Source organism: Eurypyga helias, unplaced genomic scaffold (assembly GCF_000690775.1).
Source record: "Eurypyga helias isolate BGI_N326 unplaced genomic scaffold, ASM69077v1 scaffold28277, whole genome shotgun sequence".
Lineage (NCBI taxonomy): Eukaryota > Metazoa > Chordata > Aves > Eurypygiformes > Eurypygidae > Eurypyga > Eurypyga helias.
The window spans coordinates 2337-21400 of NW_010264155.1; the positions used below are offsets into that span (position 1 = coordinate 2337).

The window sequence follows — 19064 nt, forward strand, 5'->3', positions numbered from 1 at the left end:
CTGAAACATGCTTGGAGAAGATCACAACTCCAGGCATTTAAACGGCATACACTCCTTCCCACTGAAACACAAAGCTCTATTACTTTCTCGGAAACCTTCATGTTTGAACCCCTTACCCTTGATCTTTTGCTTGGTGTATAGGCCTTGGAATTGCTGAAAATAAGTCTCACATCTTTACATAACTCCATCGGTGACTCATAGTTGCCAGCTTCCAGTGTTTCTCTAACAGTAGCAAAATCCATAGGAGTGTCAATAATGTCTCTATAATCCTGTAAAGAAACAGCAAAGCAGCAATGCATTACAAATTCTTTTTTCAAGCCTTAATGTATCATTTTCATTCGGATGCACCTGATAAACATGTTCAAACCAAATGCTCTCTTTACAGAGCTGTGGAAGACTGCTAAAGATACTGGGCTGCATCAGGAGAAGTGTAGGCAGCAGGTCTAGGGAGGGGATTCTGCCCCTGTACTCTGCTCTGGTGAGACCCCACCTGGAGTGCTGCGTCCAGCTGTGGAGCCCTCAACATAAGGATATAGACTGGTTGGAGTGAGTACAGAGAAGCTGTGGATGCCCCATCCCTGGAAGTGTTCAAGGCCAGGCTGGATGAGGCTTTGAGCAACCTGGTCTAGTGGAAGGGGGGTTGGAACTAGATGGTCTTTAAGGTCCCTTCCAACCCAAACCGTTCTGTGATTCTATGAAAGACACTGTGCTCCTGCCGTAGGAGTTACACAGTGTAACTCCTCACAGACATAATCGACAGGATCAGGGTTAGAAGTCAACCAATACAACATTTACTTCATTTTGTAAACAGATGTACAGAAACACAGAGCTCAAAACGTTGTGACCTAAGCGTTGTATTACTGACACGCTGTCATGAAGATAACAGTGATAGGAAAGTGTGACTAACAAACTCTCTGGGTGGCATAACAGCTCAAACTTGCTACTCAGCCTACTGTTGTTTTTATGTATTAGCTTTAAAATACAAAGTTTGAATATTTGAACCTGATTAGAGGCTTAAGCACATATCTGCTGAAAGCTGAGCGGTTTCCCCCACGGAGACCTGACAATTTAGGAAAGTAATATTAAAATAGTGAAAACAGCAGAGGCTTAACTAGGACCCCCTTCAAGTCAGTACCAGAACTTTTTTCCCTAGGCTATGGAAGAACCAGAGGAATACCCATACGACAAAAACCTTACATACCAAAAGGTTAACTTATCAGAGCCAACAGAACCTGCGTGAGAGCCTCTCAAGGTTAAACAAGCCTGTGGCAGCAGGGAGCAGAGTGTTTCATGCCCAAGCGTAGTGAGGTGCTCTCTGTCGGCTCAGCTGCTTATCTCAAGCCCAAAGGGCCAGCATGGCCTAAAGTCAGGTTACTTCAAATATTATGGTGCGCAGTGGCTGCAGAAGTGTCAAGAGACAGACCTACTAGTGACTCTGGAAAGAGAAGCATTTCTTTGCTCTAACTGCGATGATTAATTTCTCCCACGTTCCTCACCTCAGTGAAGAAAAACCTAAGATATGCTAGAAGAAAAGCGTGAGAAACCTTTGTTTTGTCACTTGAAGTAAAACTGGCCTAAAAGAGATCCAAGGCAACCAGGCTTTTGTGTTAAAATACTCTGCAGTTACAAATGGCTGTGCACGGCGATCTGAACTCCAGGGCAACCACCCAGGCAGAAAGTGTAATTTGAAGAGTCATTGTTACTACAGTTCATGTTTCACCACAGTTCTTCAGTGGGTACTTTTTCTACATCAGGCCCAGATGACTGTGATGTGAAAGTTACTTGTATTTTTTATACTTCTGAAGTGAAAACAAAACATGATCCATGACAACATTTGTCACACGCAGCAACCAAACACACGCACTTCATATATGACCATTTTTCACCCAGAAAAGGAAAGACACGTCTTAAACACAAAAGCTGTAATTTACTTAATGATGCAGGCATCACTGAATGTAAAACATTTTGCAGCTGAAGTATTTAAGAGCGTAGAGAAGCACAGTTTCTTTTGAAATCACTTTAAAAAGACAATAAACATCATCAGGTTGCAATCAAGCCCTGAAAAAAACTTCTGTCAATAGAGCTGCCTGAAGTTTCAATTAAAAAAGAGTTGGAAAAACGGTCAGTTGAGCTTTAAAAAAAAAAAAAAAAGCCAAACCACACAGCAACTAGGGTTAAAACTAGCCTTCCTCTTCCAAAATACTCACCGGATATTCAAGGAGATCCACTGGTTGTCGAAACGGTTCAGAGTCTTCGCACTGAAAAATGAGGTTCAGCAAGCAGCCCTGGGCTTTCCTTCTTCCATGACTGAATGTCGTAAGACTGAGCTCTATTACGCAGCCGCCGCTTTGGCTGGTGATCCTGAAATGACAGTATCGTCTGAGGTACATTAAATAAACTAGCTGTTTTTATAAAATCTAATGGAAAAAGGTACCCTGCAGGATGTGAAACCTAACTAATGAATCTGTAACACGCAGCAGCACAGACAGAAATGCTTTTACATTAGTAACTCAACAGAACAACATGCCACTGAGTTCAAAACTTTCCAAAAGCTGAAGATTACACAATAATAAAAACATTTTCAGTTTTATATTCCCAAAGTCACTTCTATAGCACTATAAATCGTTGGAAAAAAGAAAAGTTACCTTTCTTTTTCTAGTGGAAGTTCCTGGCACGTTTGTATCTTTCTCTTCTTCCTTTGAGCAAGATAATGAGTCGCATAAAAAGGTTAAAAAAATACAAGCATATATGAGTAGGTGAGCTCTTTCATACTTCACTTATAATCCGAGTCTTCACAGTTCTACCCCTGCCCCCCTGGGAAGCATTCCACGGGACCGTCAGTTTTCAGAACCTCTCAGAAGCCTAAGCAGCATCTAAATTCTCCAAGAAACCCTTCGGACTCTGCACTAAAGGAGGAGAGGAGGCTGGCTTTTGACCTAGTCTCCCAGCTGACCAAAACAAGCACGTGACTGACAGAAAAGTACACCCACTCCCTTACAGTGACTGAAACCAGCCCTTTCGTTCCCAGTAGGACCAAGAGCGGTCCCGTGTCTCCAGTCTACCGATGGCAAATCTCAGACACAACCACTTACCTCATCAGAGTCGGACAACACTTTCTTCTTCATTGCATTGTATAATGGAATTATGTCATAGCAACTCTGGTCTCTGTGCGAAAAGAAATACAGACTAACATTTATTTTCCATTTTCACCTGTGGAATCAACTCTGTTTTGCCTAGGATAAGGAAGAAGTTTATGAAGCCATTCCCAAATAAAAGAATAAAGTGTTTAGTGCTAGATGAATATAAAGAGGACTGCGGTAATAAGAAAAGCTAATCTTCTGCTCAAAAAGCTGTTAACTATCTGCCCTCTAAAACACAGACCACTTAGCAGCGTCCAAGTTTCACAATGAAAAATCATAATCCTTTACCATAAATTGATTATCGTTAGAAGAATCTAATACTATACCACATAAAGGATTTTGGGGCCCCGTGTGAACCTCTATAATTAACTCAGCAAAACAAACACCAATTTTCAGTTCCTGTCTAACACAGCAAACTCCTACACAGAAAAAAGCCCAAAGGAGCTCTACTATGCAGGAAGTAAACACACAGCAACTCCACACTGGAATCATAATCCAGAATGCGGCCGGGGGAGAAGGCAAGAAAGAAAACTAAGCACACACCTTCCCTCCCTCTCCCCCAACCCAGCTTTCTGAGAGACCTGGGTATCCGGAGACTAAGCCCTAGATTCTCAGAGGCGTCGAGATTATTTCACTCTCGTTAGAGCCACAGGGGTTGCCTTCCATGGTGCAAGCCTTCTAGCCTGCAAAGAGGTATGGGCTTTACATGCTAGCTCACTTAAATGAATATATTAACAGACACAAGCTCTAGGACATTATTAAGTAAGAATATCCATGTGTTGCACTAATTTAGCTAAGCCAATTAAACACACACACTTTGCAAAACCCTGAGCTGCTTAATTAATCAGAAAAAGGCCACGAAGGACAAAGATGTTAAAGAAAATTAGTAACAGAGAAGCCCTTTAGACACATATCTGTTCCTACAGGTGTATTTCAGAAAATCTTTTCACATCTGAAGCAGTTAAGTATTTTTCACTCTCCAGCCAATACCAGAAATCACAGGCACCACAGATTTATGAATGGAGTCGTGTCCTAGATTTCCAAATCCATAATGCAGTTCTAATGTTTTTTAAGAACTCACAAAATAAAGAACAAGATTCAATTTCACACCAAGAAACTAAATTGCTAAAAACGTCATGATTTTTGTTAAACTAAAAAAGTGCCCTGTCATTCCCGCAAGGTGGGAATGGCAGTATTCACTGTGTACAAGCAGATCAAGGCAGGGGGCACACTCAGTAAGCTCTTCTTACAAACTTTAGGTCTGAGACAGAAGAACTCAGTGAAAAATGTTTCAGATCTACAGACAGTAATAACCCAGAACATTTGAAAGACAACTACTATTTCTGTCGGCTACAAAGCCTCCAAGGTTTGGGTTTTTGCATATCAAACACCATTTTCAATCATGCTATAAATTGTAAAGACTTCAGAATGAAATCCCCACAGTTGCAACAGCAGCATTCAAATTCAGAACTGGAACTCCTAACTCGCCTACAAATATATCCATTGCTCCATGAAGATGCTCGGACCCATTTTTATCATTTAGCAGGGTATCTTGAAATAAAATGCCACGCCAGACTGTGCCAATCAAGGCATTACAGACCCTGATGTTGTTCTGCAAACTCACATCTTCTTTGTCAAGACAAGCTCTGTTCTTTTCTGCCCCAACAGCCGACAACAGGCGCATTCAAGCTGTGAAACTATCTCACGTCAAAGTTCAGGTCTGAAAAGGCTAAATACCTCGCTGAGGAGCAGGAACAGCAACACGCTAACTAAGCGACTCACTTGATGAAGTGGAGCAGAAGATCCGTGACAAACTTGGCAGATTTCACGATAGGACTTCCGGGTTCATTAAACGTGCGAGTATTATGTTCTATGTACCGGACTTCCCACATCAACGACGAAAGGCGCCTGCACGTGAAGGAAGGGAAGAGGGGAGGGGAGAGGAAGAAAAAGACAGGCTTCATTTGTATCAACGTATATGAAACAGGAGAAAGCCATACACCATTCTTCCAACGTATTATCCCATTCATCCTTTTTTTTCTTGCATTAAACCAGAAAACATGCACAAAAAAATGGATACGTTGCCCTACGTGAGCAGCTGAGGCAGCTTCCTCAGGCTTCGGGCTCTCCTCTTATGCCCTGTGGTAACTTATGCAAATGGCTTTAAGAATATAAAGCTGATGCTCCCTGGGAAAAGTCAGCTCTGACGCTTCAGCTTTTACTATTCCTTTACGATATACATAACCCAGCCTGCATCATCACCTCTTAAGTCACAGCAGTGGAGTAACAAACTAATAATTACTGAAAGCATACGTTTCTATTCTGACAATCTGTCAATCAAATTTCCTCACACAGCTCTGATTTAATGACCTACCTATAAAACAGGCATGTTAACGAAAAATGATGTACAACAGCAAAAGTTATTACAAAAATTAAATCAAAATCTAAACCCAGATGTAATTACAAAAACTACATACTGTTTCAAAGAAAAACTGAGAGCACAGAAGTTACAAATGTATACAGTCCTCAATTTTCACACCAACAGAACACGATGGAAAGAAATGCTGCCCAAGTGCTCTGTAGCTAAGTGGGGGAATGTTTAATGTCTTTCACATAGCGTTAAGGATTTAGATGAAATCTAATCAGTTTAGGGGTCCAGCATCTACTTCTACATAATGCCAGCAGTGACTGGGAAAGGTGGTATTTCTCCTGTTACGTCCTGTATTTTTTAAGGACATACAGGCACGATAAGGCTCCTGGATCAGAAAAGAGTACGTTCTAATGTAAGCCTCACAAAAAGGTACCAAACCCACAAGTGATCTGAACAGTCCCTCCTGCAGATGGTAAAGAAAAAGTTTTCACTGGAAAGCACAACACAAGGCAGTTGCCTCTTACCTGATGAGGTCCTGGCAACAGCACAAACTAATAAAACCAGACTTACCAAATAAAGTATGCTGACTACCACAGCTAACTGCTCACTCTTACAAGAGAAACAACACCCAGTAAGAAGTCCTCACCACCCACCCCGACTGCAAATCAGTGCTTCATAGGAGCCAAAGCTGGCTTATCTGGTATCACACAATAAACTCAGAACAATAAAAGTGCAGACTAGGGGTATTTTTGAACATTAAAAAGTGATTTTTAATTGAGAATTTACTTTTCAGTTAGCACGCACAAAGCACTACAGATTAACTTTGAAATTTGGCCCAAACCAAAATGCTATCCATGTTTATTCCAAGCAAGTATTAGAGGGACACTGATTTTCAAACCAGGAATATCCCGAGAACCGAAGGAAACACATGTAATTTAAAAGAGCATTCTCCTACACAGATATTTACTGCAAAAACACAGCAATTGCAAACAGTTTAGGAAAACATCAGAACGGTGTCAAAAAGTTAAAACTTATTTTGGTTGCTGTCCAAAAATTTATAATTTCAAGGCCAATAATAGAAAGAAGCAGCTATTTTCTGTGTAGATTCTTAAATGACAATGCAACTTTTTGGTTTTTCTAAGTGCATTAGGACAAAACCACTTCACATGTTTCTAAAGTTTCCCTTACTAAAACAACCCACAGATTTAAAAAAAATAATTATTATAAAGTGAAAACTTAATCCTTTTGACTAAAAGTCATGTTACTGACCTAGTCTCTGGTCCTGCAATTGGAATTTCACATGGAGCAAGTCATTTGCATAAGCTGGAATCTGAACACCATGTAATTCTAAAATACATTTTGGAGGAGAGGTTGTGCAATCCTTTTTAGAGTTTTATAAAACGGAAACCTAGATCAAGGACAGAAGACGGGAGAAACGGAGAGCGACAACCTGTACCCATCTCCTAGGTGGGTACTATGAGACACAGAGCTACCAAAGATGGGTTTGGGAGTATGTCCCAGCAGGAACAGAAACCTGGATCTAACCTGTAAAATCTGCTTTCCAGCCTTTGTTTAATGGTACTGAGGTCTGTGGGATAGGCCACCACAGTGCAGTACATTGGGTACGCTTGGAGATCCACAGGTGCCACAAACGCAGAAGCAATATCTGGATAGAATGAAAAAACAGCAGATTTTAAAAACAACCCCAAAGTTACATAGCTCAAAAGTGCTTTAGCAGTTTCAAGATTCCCTGCCTCGCAAGATACTCTATTTCTTTGTGTTTGAAGCACACAGTACTTTCCCCAAAGTAACAACAATAACTGCTCCAGGCATTTTTACATACACAAGTATTTGCTGAGGTGTCTGCTGTAAGTACAATCACTGCAGTGATGACCCACCCTGCTGTGCACGAAGCACCACGCTCCTCAGAGACACGGCAAGGGCATGCAAAATACACCCATGCAAAAAGTAGATTTGAACACATCAGTGACAGGTACATGATGAAGACATGCAACTCAGTACTGTTATTTACAACATGGGCTCAACTCATCTGCTGTTACACTGTCACTCTCCCATCTTCAAACAAAGCGATTGTTAAACTCTTACCGTGAAAGTTACAGTACTATCTCAGTATCACGGATATACAGGGAGAACCCAGACTCAAAAAATCGAACAGAAACACAATCTCCTGTCCCTACCTAACAGCAAAGAAGCCATCTGAACCCAGCCTACCATCACACTAGAAAACTGCCGCGCAACAGCAGTCTGTGCACCTACACAAACCTCCTTTTCTCCTCCTGTGCTTACAAGCACCACGACTGCTTAGACAGATCATGCTAACGCTTTACACCTCAAGGGAAATACAGTTAATACAAAAACATTAAACACCCTTTGAAGTCTCTCTATCTAAACTCTTTAAAACCAGAAAACACGCTGTTGCTAAACAGGCTGTTCCTCTTCCAAAAGCGGTTTGCTTACTCTTAGGGATGTTCTAGCAACCGCGACTTTGTACCGATAGGCACCACGCACGCTACAGTTAAATCCCAAACTAAGCAGCGTGCCACACAACGCAAAGCACGACGCCATTACCCTTGGATGACACAGTGAAAACAACTAAAATTTAATTTCCTTACAGGGGTTTTTTAATGTAATTCTGTATCTTTATTTAACTTGAAAGCCGGTCGATATAGACTGGACATCAAGAAGTTCTTCACAGAGAGGGTGGTGAAGCACTGGAACCGGTTGCCCAGAGAAGCTGTGGATGCCCCATCCCTGGAAGTGTTCAAGGCCAGGCTGGATGAGGCTTTGAGCAACCTGGTCTAGTGGAAGGTGTCCCTGCCCATGGCAGGGGGGTTGGAACTAGATGGTCTTTAAGGTCCCTTCCAACCCAAACCATTCTGTGATTACTACACTATATGGATATTTCCTTTCGTTTGGAAGCAAAGGGAAGCTTCTTATACAGTATGTCACCAAAGAAGTATTTCAAAGACTAGTTCAGAGTTGTCTGGCTTTTCTGAAATGTATCTTGCCTTGCTTCAAGTACTTACACATCAGTTGAAATAACTTATCTCTGACAACTTAGGTATTTACTTTATGACCACTGTTACCCAAAGATTAAGACTGCTGACTTAACGCCGTTTGCTCACTACATAACGTACACAAGACTTATGATTCAGCCTGTCTTTCACTGATGGATCTCCATCTCTGACACCCATCTTTGATCATGTAAGCGTTGCGGTCAGGTGTTAAATGTTTTAACAATTACCTTTTCAGAAGCTGCCTGGAAAGAGTAATTGCTTTACAACCAAACAGCAAGCAGCTTTTCTTAAATTGATCAATTACTTCACCCTCAACATTTTGCCTTTTCCTCAACATTCTGCACAACTAAGGCAATGTGGAGAGAAAAGAGGAATTAGGAAAGGCTTACACAGGTGTAATCTACATACAGGTGTCCATTCTCCAAGTAAGATTCTTTTTTTCCCTATCTGCCTGTAATACAGTTAATATGCTGTTCATCATAAAGTTTGCAATTTTAACCCCAACAAGAGATTCTGGTAGCTAAAGTAAAAAAATCAAGTACTTGTTTCCAGCGTGTGAAACCCCAAAACCCTGAGATATTTCAAATTATCTACCAAAAAGCAACAGTTGCCTTTGAAAAACAAGAGAAAATTTAGGTTTTATATGTCCTCACTATATGAAAAACAAAAACGTGCAATGAGAAAGTTTTGTTCCATTTAAGAAGTAAAAAGGTGTATTTTATCATATTCATTTTGGTAATTTCAAAATTACACACGAGCAAAGTCTGAAAAACATAACACAAAAAGGTTTCCCGTATTATTCAGGATTTACCTAGAGTCATGAGCTGGTTTATTCCTGCAATAATTCTGTCGCACTCCTCGTCTCGGGTCCTGGAGCCCCACTCTCCATCCAGAGGTTTGTAAAGCAGCGTCCTACGCTCATCATCTGTTAAAGGAACACTAGTCCCCAGTTCTTCTGGAAATACAGCTAGAATGTAACATGAAAACTAAATAAAACATAAATCTTTGTATCTTGTGTAACATGTATACCTGTCATTCAGAGACACATCACTTTACTAACCAAAACAAATACATAGTTCTTGGTCTGCGCAAAGACCTTTCGGATGCATCCAGCACCCTTTCTGCACACTGCTGTATGTGGAATTTATATCCTTGCAATGCCCTCTGGTGTACAAGCCTTCCATGAAACAAGACTTACCCTCTTCTGAATAGCTAATTGTAGAATTTATTTTAGAACCAGTACGACACTCCTTTATGACAGTTCAAGTCTGTGGTTTGGTTTTTAAACCCAAAATTCTTGGTAATAAGTGGTCGATGATTTTCAAATGGAGTTTAAGATAATGACTTATAACGTAGATGTTAAAACATCCTCCAGGTACCGCTTCCGCCTCGTCACAGTTTTGTGAGGTCAAGTGCTAAAACCAGACTTCCTGAGCACACAAATTAAAGGTGCTGTCACTCTAGCACGCTCAGGGACCTACCAATCTTAGCAATTCATAACGGAACAGCAGATTGTCAGAGTGTGGTATGAAGCGCTCCTCTTCAATGGTGTCTTAGAATGTTTATTCTACTTCACTTTCTAAGCAGACTTTCATTAAATCTTCTCCTGCTCTTATCAAACTATCTCTCAGGCATGCATTGCACCTTCAGTGTCTCTGGGCATGCTGACAGGTCTCAGAGCAGCCAGTTTCCTCAAAGCTGACACAGGGCACAGCTTTACCTTCAGTCCCTAACTGTGGAAGGAGTGAATGGTAACTGCACATCGTCTACGGTTTTGTAGTGTGTGTATTTCCAACATACATGGGGTTTACCTAAGCATGGCTGTGTGGTTTTTTCGCAGTTCATTCATCTTGATCCACTTTTAGTTTTGTAATTCATTTAAGGATGTTCCTCAAATGCGACTGGTTTGTGGGCCCTCCCCCCTCACTCCCCAGCAGAAACACGATTATTCAGGTAGAGCTATGCAACTTTTTTTTTTTTTTAAATTCTTTAAATACACTCGTAAAGCAAATTATATTATTAAGGTACCATACCATTACTTGGTATCAGCTCCATGTCCCAAGGGCTCATCTTCTCAGTATCACCGTTGTCCCAGCTTAAAAACAAACACATTTAAATTATCTACTAATATTGCTCCAACAATGTAATAATTTAACGTTTGTAACATAACTTATTTATATACCACAGAGTATTACAGTAACTGCTACGGTGAGATGCATGACTGAATTTAATGAAAGCAAGTTGCTCAGTCAGTACTTCAAATGAAAATAACTGATTAAAATAAAAGACTGAAGATAAATTTGCTAACCAGACATTGTAGCACTGAAATAAGCTATCAGGATAATCAGGCTGAAGAGGTTCCTGGCTTTCAATTGTTCCAAACCACCAAGCATCGTCTATCACTGACCTGAAACGATCACCTAGGTAAGAACACAAAATAATTTCATCAATACAAGGTGCTCCTCCCAAGAAAAGCAGTTTTTAGATACATTTGGCTTCATCTTTAATACAGAAATCCTCTTAACACCCTTAGCATCAACAGGAAAACACGAATCATACTCAGTTTTTAAAATGATAGCATTAAGGTCTTTCTGAAGGCTGCCTTTAAACCGAAATAAAAGTTAACATGGCATTGAAAAAACCCCCAAACACACACAAAACCAATTAATGATTCGTGAATCTACCTACAAATTATTTCTATATGAATTTTTAACAGGAAAGACATTTCAACACACTAACTCTGAGACTCAAGTCTACCTGCATTAAACACTACATGGTTATCGTAAAACCACTCAGCACTGTGACACTTCTGTCTGGTGAACTTTTTACATGCTGCTGAGCTCCTCCCTCCTGAGTTTCTGAAGTGCTCTTTAGCTACCCAAATGAAACTCAGAGGTTCATTCCCTTTGCTACGCAGACAATCTGACTGATAAAAAAATAAAATTTATTAAAGCTTCTTCAAAAGGTTAGCCAAGTAATTTACTACAATTTGAAATGGCTTTGCTACTGCAAAGCATTTGCCTAGCTGAGAGAAAAGGTCATAAGCGTTATTAAAAAAAAATTACATGTGAGAATATGTGTATTACACACCATCCTAAATTCTAACATTTTCTATTACACAGGCCACACAATTTAGAAACAGTTTTCAGTGAAGTATTCCGTTCACTCAACACAAGAACAAATGCAGTTCAAGCCTGGGATTCCAAGAACCGCACGGTTTTGCTTTCAGGGGATTCAAATATACACACACTTTCTCAACTGCTGCACTGTTTGTTCTGTTTCGATACATCCACATTCTGCCCAAATGCTCGTTGCAGTTGTCCGAATTAACAGGAAATAAATATGTTCTCAAAAATGTCCTGCTTTCTTTACTCCATTTTTTAATTTAATGGGTTGCAAGTAATTCTGGGACAAGTACCAAGCTGCCATTAATAGTCCCAACTGGGCACAATGAAACAGAACCAAGTATAGCAGAAATATCTGAAATGCAAGATCAAAAACATAAATAAGGGCTGATGCTTTATTTTAAAAGAATAAATTATTCTGAAGGGCTCTTCCATTGCAGCCTCCCAGTACAGCATTCCCCTGTGATCAGTTTTACAAAGAAACATGTGTAGGTAGAACTGTGAGTCCCTTCATGGGGCTGAACATTAAGCAGATCACAGCGATTCAGAGGAGTGTATACCGCAGCCGTTTCCGATTTCTCCAGATCCACGGCATAGCTGAAGCAGAAAACAACGTGACTGAAAAAGCCCGCAAACCAACCTCTTCAATCACTCTTCTTCCAATGTCCCCTGTCTTACCTCATCTATGTGGACAGCAGAGCAAAAATTCTCATTGGAAGAAGGATTTAGCATAGTTTTCCTCAATTCTGTATCACCAGATAATGTTAGCTTGGTGAAAATACAAGCCCTGTGTTGACCTTGAAGTGGCTGCTGTGTAAGAGACAGGTATGTACACCTGCCTAAGACTCACAGCTAAAGCTGCAGGAATCTTACTGGATAAGCTTTTAGACCCCGTATTAATCTTGTACTTAAACTATAATATCACCAAGATATGCAATAAATAGCGTATGAGTAGAAGAAATATGAACCTGTCACTTCTCAAAATTTAAGTTTGTACTTTCTGAAAGGATTAGTACCTAAATGTACATTTGATATAAAAATATAAGTATCATAGCTAAGCAAATATTCTTCCCTAAACCAAACAAAACCCAAACAACAGAAGCACACCCCAAAAGACACCAAAACACCAAGAACTGTTATTAGAAGAGGAACGGTTTAATGACTTACAGTAGAGTCAGAAAATGTAATACCAGTGACTCTCCCAACAGTACTATGAGAACACTGACTTGTAAGGCCAAGTGCCAGAAATCACAGAGGAGTAAGAAGACACAGTAATAGTTGTCCTGAAAAGACAAACCAGCAACTGCAGGACATGAAAAAAAATACCGGTCTGTTGATGAAGAGCTACGGCGAAAGCTCAGAAAACTTGAGCATGTCAGATAAATCCTGGGGATTTCAGACTCACGCGGTTACATGCTCAGGAACAGTTTCATGTACAGTTCTACGGCGTTTCTCCTTATCCTGGTGGAAAAGACGATCTACTTTCAAGGAACATTTTTATACTGTGTTTCAGACTGCAACCAAACGGCACACAGTCTGTTCTGAGTACATAAGCATACACTATGCAACATCCAGAGTGCCGATGTAGGGAGCAGGGGAGCAACCTGGAATCCTCCTGGAATACCTGCAACGGTTCTAACAGCTGCGCCTTTGCACCTTTGCTTTATCATTTCATACGGTCTCAAAGCAGGAGACTATCTCACCACTATTTTTACCACCCAAAAGAGGAACGGAAGAACGAACTCTAGCACATGTTTGCCAGAGGTACAAGCTGGTACTGGACGTTATTGGCCTGAAACTCGCACCGCTCACACTGAAGGCTTGATAAAAGGTTCTGGTGCTTCCAATGCTTCTTGTGTTAACTCCCACTCTTCCCACACTGCAAGTTCCTAGAAATACAGCTGCCAGCCAGGAAGGACATGCTACCTGCACTCACAGTCTCGAGAGCAGCAAGGGTAACACTGCTAAGTCCCTCTTCTACTCCTGGATTTCTACCACCGTGGCTGACAGACTTCTGGCTAGGCTGTTCATACATGAGGGATGGCAGTCATTCTGCTACTGCTGCCACGATCCTGCAGGAAAACACATATGGCATGGCAGAGGAGGACAAGACCACAGATCCATAACTATCAGGAAAGAGCAAAGCTTGGTGACATACTAGTAGATGTTGACCAGTCTTGTTCCTTTAAGGGATCTTTAAGCTGAAATAATCTTTAAAGAACAGATCAAGGTTTACAATTCCTATTGAACCACAAGCGTAGGGCCCTTGCCAAATTCCCGACAGAACTGAGGGCTAGCTGTCTTCTCAGACACAATAATGTAAGGTGTGAGATGATACAGAACTTAGGGCATTATGTAATTTATACATCTACGGCAAAGACACACATCCTAAGCAGGAATATCATGATGTACATCAAAGGACAGGAGATAATTCATCTTTCCTGGCAGGAAAGTCAGGTAAGGAACAGCTAAAAAAGAGCTTTTAACAGGCACTTCTTCAAGGTACTTCGCTACAGTAAATTTAGGAGAGGACAGCACTTTGAAAGCAGCGAATACAGACTAAGGCAGCAGCGTATTTGCAGAAACGTCATGTCGTACCAGTTGTTTCTACACAGGCACTCAGAGACACCACCATGTTCTTGCATTAAAACCCTCCGTTCTGCTATACGATGCTCTGCCTCAAGTGGCAAGAAATGCTGCCAAGTCAGCTGCGTACATGCCAGCCATGGCTCCTGCACGGAAGAACTGCAGGAATTGAGCTGGTACGGTAATCACTGCTACATCACAGAAAACGCCTTTAACACCGAGACCTGCTTTAGAAAAATAAATGAATAAAAAAAATCAATGTTTCCCTTTCAGGAGCATGTCACACACACATTTCGCCTTTAGGGGAACAGAGTTCAACCTGAACTCTGAAGAATCAGTCATTCTTGCTTAATCTTTTAGGTTTCAGAGATAATCTAAAGCTGTTCTTATGCACGAGAACACATGTATTTCCTGACCTCCTGAACAAAAACACCACCTGAGAGGATCATTTTGTCAAACTGCAAGTTTCTCTCCCCCTAGTCAGACTGCCTTCTTGAAAGGTGATCCTTGTTATCATACGGAAAAGATCACTAGGAAATAGATCTGACAGGTATGTCCTCCAGTCATGGATACACTCTAGTAACCAACACCTTGAAATAACTAAGCCCAGGCAAAATAAAACGAATCCCAAACATCCCCACATCAGTGAAATGTCATTACAGACGCCTCAATGAAGCTAAGCCAGGTGGGGTTTAGAACATGATTCAAACATACAGGAATGGGAAGGGCGTTCTGTTTGTACTATCTAGAGATCATAAATTTCCAATGGTGATGTTTCGAGCAGAAATTGGAAACAAAAGAGCGTAATTGTAGTGGCAATACAGCTGTAAGAGGGCCTTCAATCCAAAAAAAGAGATAAGCAATACATAGACTATAGTAAGTTATCAGTTACTAACAAACACCGTATTTCTAAAAAGCGTTCTAAATTTCTCTCTGCAAACACACAACAGATTTTCTTCGCACTTCCTTTCGCACATCACCTCCGGTATTTTGTTTGCTTGCTGTAGCTTCAGTCAAGGACAAAGCAGGACTCCACACCCAAATATGGACAGACCTTGTTCACCAATTTCAGCAGAGTATTAAGATTTAATTACTGTAAGCTACATTTTAATAAATTGTCATGAAAATAGGCAGATACGTAGAAAAACAAACACCATGCCAAAAAGCTCCCCACACAACTCACCTATATTCCATCTCCTGTGTTTTGCATCATCAAACTGCTGCCTCAGAACTAGGAAGTCTATGACATCTGGCATATCATGGTACCTAAATACAACAGAACACACAACTATTAGGCGATGAAGCAGCAAAGGCTCAGAGTAAAGCGCTTACATAAAAAATTACCACTTTGAATGCAAGACTTCAAAAGCAAAAGCTCAAGTCATGACATTAGTGGCACCTCCCAACTTTCAACCTCACATCTTCCCCTCCCTACAAGACAGCCCCCAGTTTGAATACAATATTGCTTTCCTTACTTCATGGTGAATGATCCTCCCGTTAGTTTACCCGTGTCAGGGTCAAGAAAGGCGAGTTTAAGACAGCAGAGAGTAGGCAATCCCACTTCATACTTAATCCCAACTATTTTCATCAGCTCTTGCTCCTGGAATAAACAAAACATTACATACCACCAAGGAGGTTAAGACGACTATGGTAACTTCCTGAAACATGAAAATATGGGTGTGTTGAGAAGACCAGGTTTCTGCTAGAATAGGTCAAAACCAACTATCTGAAATTCAGTCTTTCAAAACAAGTGATTATCTCACAGTGTAACTTGTTTGAAGCTTTTTTTTGCTATGAAGTGCAACCAGCTCATCTGCTCAAGCAGATGCAAAAAGTAGTACAGTTTAACGTCTAATTTCATTTCACTATTTATTAAGTTAACTTTCCCCCCTTATCTTAAAATACTAAGAGCACAACATTAGAAACAGCTGTATCAAGAATCTTTCAGTTAGTTTCCAAGTGAAGCCCTGGAACAGGTTGCCCAGAGAAGCTGTGGATGCCCCACCCCTGGAAGTGTTCAAGGCCAGGCTGGATGAGGCTTTGAGCAACCTGGTCTAGTGGAAGGTGTCCCTGCCCATGGCAGGGGGGTTGGAACTAGATGGTCTTTAAGGTCCCTTCCAACCCAAACCATTTTATGATTCTATGAATTTCTTTAAAATATTAAGATAGCAAACAAAAATTAAGAAGTAGTCATACCCGTAATTCCATTTTATGCCATGGTTGTTTCTTGGGATTAATACTATATATTTTGTTCTTCTTAGCCATTATAACGTATGCTTCATGACCTTGTCGGAAATAGTAGACCTAAAATTGAAACACGACAAGTTACCTAACTAAGATTTTGAGGAGCTGAAACGCTAGCGTATCACTGCCATACAAAGTGCGTACTTTATGTTTTATCATCAACATTTTTGACCCTGTTTTCCTGCAAAAGTCACAGGTTCTTAAAAAATTAAGTGGTGGACAACTAAAGTAGGTACAGTAGAAACACAGAAAAAGTAGGAAAGATTTAGGTCACCATTTTCCCCTATGAGCAAAATATCCTAAATTACACACGAGACCAAAACGAAACAGTAAGGCAAACATCTATTTATCCTCACTATGTAACAATTAAATGACAGTAACATGAATTCCACTAATCCACCTGGTTATTCACCACTGTACAACAGACCTAAGATGACAATTATCACTAAATTCACTATCTGGCTAATCAGATCTTTTTTGAACAAGAAACACATTCTAGAAGAAAAATTCAGCTGTTACTGTTCTAGGAAGATTTTAGTGTTTGTTTCCGTACCACCGAACAAACCACCTAACAAAGACATCAACAAACTGAAAACAGACATTTCAAGTGCTTATTAAAATTTGTCAAACCCTTCCATTATAAATCTCCATGTTTCAGACATGAACCATGTTCAGTCCATCTACTTTTGATCCTGTTGTACAGGATTCCATGTGGATGCATGTGTTTGGCATAAACCATCACTAAAATGAAGTAGTAAGCTGAAAACCGTGAACATGCATTCAAGGAATGTATCCTAAATGCAAAACAGAGGTTCCTCAAACTAATTAGAACAAACATCTGACAAAACAGCTGTATTCCAGGTATGATGCATTCCAAATAAATAAAAACCCTCTAAAACTCCCCCAAGCTATAAACATGGGATTCCCAGCAAGTAGGACGGGGGAAGAAGATGGTAAATGTAAAGGTCTAACACAACAAAAAACAGGCAGAGCGAAAAGCCCTCAGTAAGTTTCAGAGTACACTTGCACTAATAAACACACTCATAGTTGTACTTCTACATGCTTCCCAAAACTGTTGTATCCCAAAACATTACGAACAACTGTATCACGTTTCTGCATTAACAGTTAGTGAACTTGCTTAATGTCACACAGCATTTTTTTTTTAAATGGTGAAGGATCAGCACCACAATATTTTTTAAACTCTTGTTTTTCAGAGTATTTGACACGCACAATAGCACTGTAGGAAAAAAACGCACCGCAGAAGGCACGAAAGCGGCGAGACTCTCCTATGCACTGTCAGAGTCTTAGTGACAGGGAAAGGAACAGAGGCTACTGAGAGACAGATTCAAAATAACAGCAATTTAAATTACACTTTAAACACTGTGACAATTGTTCCCTGTACCTGCCAGTGAATCAGAACAGAAAGATCCACTTAGTGGCACAGGCTACAAACAACTCCTCCTACACTTCCTGTTTCTGCTAAACCTCTACATAAATTCAATGCACTGCTTACAGAAGTGAAACATTTTGATTTTGGGAAAGCAGTGAAACATTTTGATTTGGGGTCTAAGCGCTGCACCTTCTGACAGAAGAATAAATTAGAAAGATATCTGTAGAAAAAAGAATTTATGCCTTTTTCCAGGAAATTACATCTTTAATCTTGTTAAATTCTTGCCTCATGTTTGCTGCAGTAGCTGGACAAAACTGTCCTTTATCCTTTTAATGGCAGAATAATCCAACAAATATGCATTGTGGTTGGATAATGAGACAGGGAAATTGCAGTCCCATCTCTGCTGTGTTTCCACTGTTCCACAGGACACACGACAAAGGCCTGTAAATAGCAGCATTCGGAGAGGGAAAAGGGATGGTACGTGGTATTCCTACGCAGCGAGTACAACTAAGTATAGCAATCCTGTTTTTTCTTACTTGTTTGTACAGCTGTGAGAGAACAAATTTGAAATATCTCTCCTCCCAAATCTTCTAAAACATACCAACCATCCACCAAAATATTTGAAGGCCACATGAGACCTCATTGTATTCCTCCAATTAAACTGATCTTTTATTCCTGTGGCTCTCAAAAGTAACTTTCTAGATTAAAAGCTTCTTTTCCCATCTTAAGCAAATCCGGGGAGGTTAAGTACCAGAGATGGAATCTCGGATAGAGCAGCTTCATTACAAATGTACTCCCTGCTGCTGCAACTACTCCTACTTTCCAGGCACAGGACAGGAAATTTCTTGTTCACCCATCTAAAACATTTTTCAGCAAAAGAATGCAGCCTACTCAGATATTCCTAGTACACCCTGAACAAGCTGTGCAGCAGGTGCCAAACCAAACACACCCGTTTACCTTACTAAACCAATACAATGTTCAAGTCTCCTGGGTAATACAGTACAGAGAAATCCTTGGCTGCTTCACTGTGTCCAGATGGTATCACGCACCAAATATATTTATTTGGACTTGATCTTTTGAATGGCATAGTCTCCAAAGCACACTTGCTGGAGGGTATAACAAACACAGAAGCATTTTCCCCAGCTGCAACTCTCAAGTCAAAGCGCTCTT

The 19064-nt window shown here is 40.5% G+C and overlaps 1 protein-coding gene across 1 annotated transcript in view; it reads right to left on the reverse strand.

Annotated features, from left to right (window-relative positions):
- LOC104513085 (PH-interacting protein-like) overlaps nucleotides 1-19064 on the reverse strand; it is a gene marked incomplete at its 3' end in the record, with an annotated part of 47636 nt that overhangs the window by 2262 nt on the left and 26310 nt on the right. Inside the window, 13 exon segments of the mRNA XM_010156314.1 lie at nucleotides 117-269; nucleotides 2208-2279; nucleotides 2281-2361; nucleotides 2646-2696; nucleotides 3093-3165; nucleotides 4923-5048; nucleotides 7057-7177; nucleotides 9361-9516; nucleotides 10583-10644; nucleotides 10858-10969; nucleotides 15444-15526; nucleotides 15736-15860; nucleotides 16457-16564. Coding sequence (XP_010154616.1) covers nucleotides 117-269; nucleotides 2208-2279; nucleotides 2281-2361; nucleotides 2646-2696; nucleotides 3093-3165; nucleotides 4923-5048; nucleotides 7057-7177; nucleotides 9361-9516; nucleotides 10583-10644; nucleotides 10858-10969; nucleotides 15444-15526; nucleotides 15736-15860; nucleotides 16457-16564 — 1323 coding nt within the window.